At 50.3% G+C, this 1,274-nt stretch overlaps 1 protein-coding gene across 1 annotated transcript in view; it reads right to left on the bottom strand.

Annotated features, from left to right (window-relative positions):
- The window catches only part of VOLCADRAFT_103085 (uncharacterized protein), a gene marked incomplete at its 3' end in the record, with an annotated part of 1,915 nt that continues 641 nt past the window's right edge, over positions 1 to 1,274 (bottom strand). The window contains exons 2-3 of the mRNA XM_002946454.1: positions 286 to 576; positions 1 to 106 (exon numbers count right to left, since the gene is read on the bottom strand). Of these exons, the coding sequence (XP_002946500.1) occupies positions 2 to 106; positions 286 to 576 (396 nt within the window). The remainder of the gene's footprint in view (positions 107 to 285; positions 577 to 1,274) is intronic.

Below are 1,274 nucleotides of genomic sequence, written 5' to 3'. Positions count from 1 at the left end.
TCTTCCGGGGGTTTGGGTTGGCAACCGCCTCAAAGGCTGCCTCAAGCCCATTGATGAAGTTTGGTGGCACCATGTGTACCATCTTGGGCTTGACACTCTCCTTGAACTGTAATTTCATTAAGCAGTGCAGTGTTGTACCTCTCAGTAAGGAGAAGTTAACATATAAAACGCAGCAGATACACAAAACCTCCTCAACAAGTGACTGGAATGGTTGTGTTTAGGGTTTGTAACAACCTCTCGTTTAGTCTGTATTTTCACAGTAAAGAAACAGGTTTCTATGCTTACCGTTTTGAGGCTCACCCTGTTGACCTGCTGCTGGTCAAGAAGGTCTCTCTCCCTGAAGCCCATTTCGTAGAGGGTGCTGAACATGTCCATGGTAGCCTTGGCTGATCCTGGACTGTTAAAAGCAGGCTTGAAATCCGACTTCCATTTTTCATATGCTGTGTAGAACAGCTGGAACGGCCTACTGCCGATTTCGAAGCCTATTTTTGATGCCATTTCCCGAACCTCCACTGGAATGCCTTGAAGGCCAGGAAGGTCACCTTGACTAGGTTCAGGAACGTTCTGAATAGCCTCCTTCGATAATGCGAAAGGAATGGGTAGCAAAGAAAGAGGGAATCATGCTTGACAAGTAAAGCAAGCAAAATCATCAGGATAATCGGCGGCGCAAACAGCTATGGCAGCGTCCCCAAGCTGTGGGGACCTCTGCCGTTGGGGAGGGCCGTTTGTACCGGGGCTCTCTCCCCTTGGGGAGCCTGAGAATCTCCCCAAACGATTTTCCCTGGGGAGTATTTCGTCGTGGCTGAAGCGCCCTCACCGGACGCGCCCGACCAGTTAGGGAAGGTCCAGGAGTGACTCGCGCCGCCTAGCGCCATCGATTTCCCGCAATCCCGGCGACCTTCCCGACGGCCCAGCACCATACCAATTTGTACGGCATATACTACCCATCCCTACAGCAAACCAATGCTTCAAACGAAATTTCCCATTGCATGAGGTAGACAGTTAGTAAGCGAAATTGGCTCTGTTGGTTAGGTGAATACAAACAATAGCTTTGCCTTACCAACTTCACTCGCTGATGAAGCTTAAGGTCGAGGACCCCATTAAGAAGAGCATTGCCAATGCAAAGAGGAATAAAAGGCGACGGGATAGAGCAAAGCAGCTTCGGAATGCCCAGCCCCCGAGCCTTTCGACAAACGTAGCTGTCCCAAGTGCCAATGCGCAAGAGGCGCCGGTGAACATTGATAACGACGCGACCTATGAGCTCGAAGATTTGA

Source organism: Volvox carteri (genome assembly GCF_000143455.1).
Source record: "Volvox carteri f. nagariensis unplaced genomic scaffold VOLCAscaffold_3, whole genome shotgun sequence".
Lineage (NCBI taxonomy): Eukaryota > Viridiplantae > Chlorophyta > Chlorophyceae > Chlamydomonadales > Volvocaceae > Volvox > Volvox carteri.
Note: the sequence above shows the minus strand (reverse complement) of the source record. Positions and strands in the feature narration are given on the sequence as shown.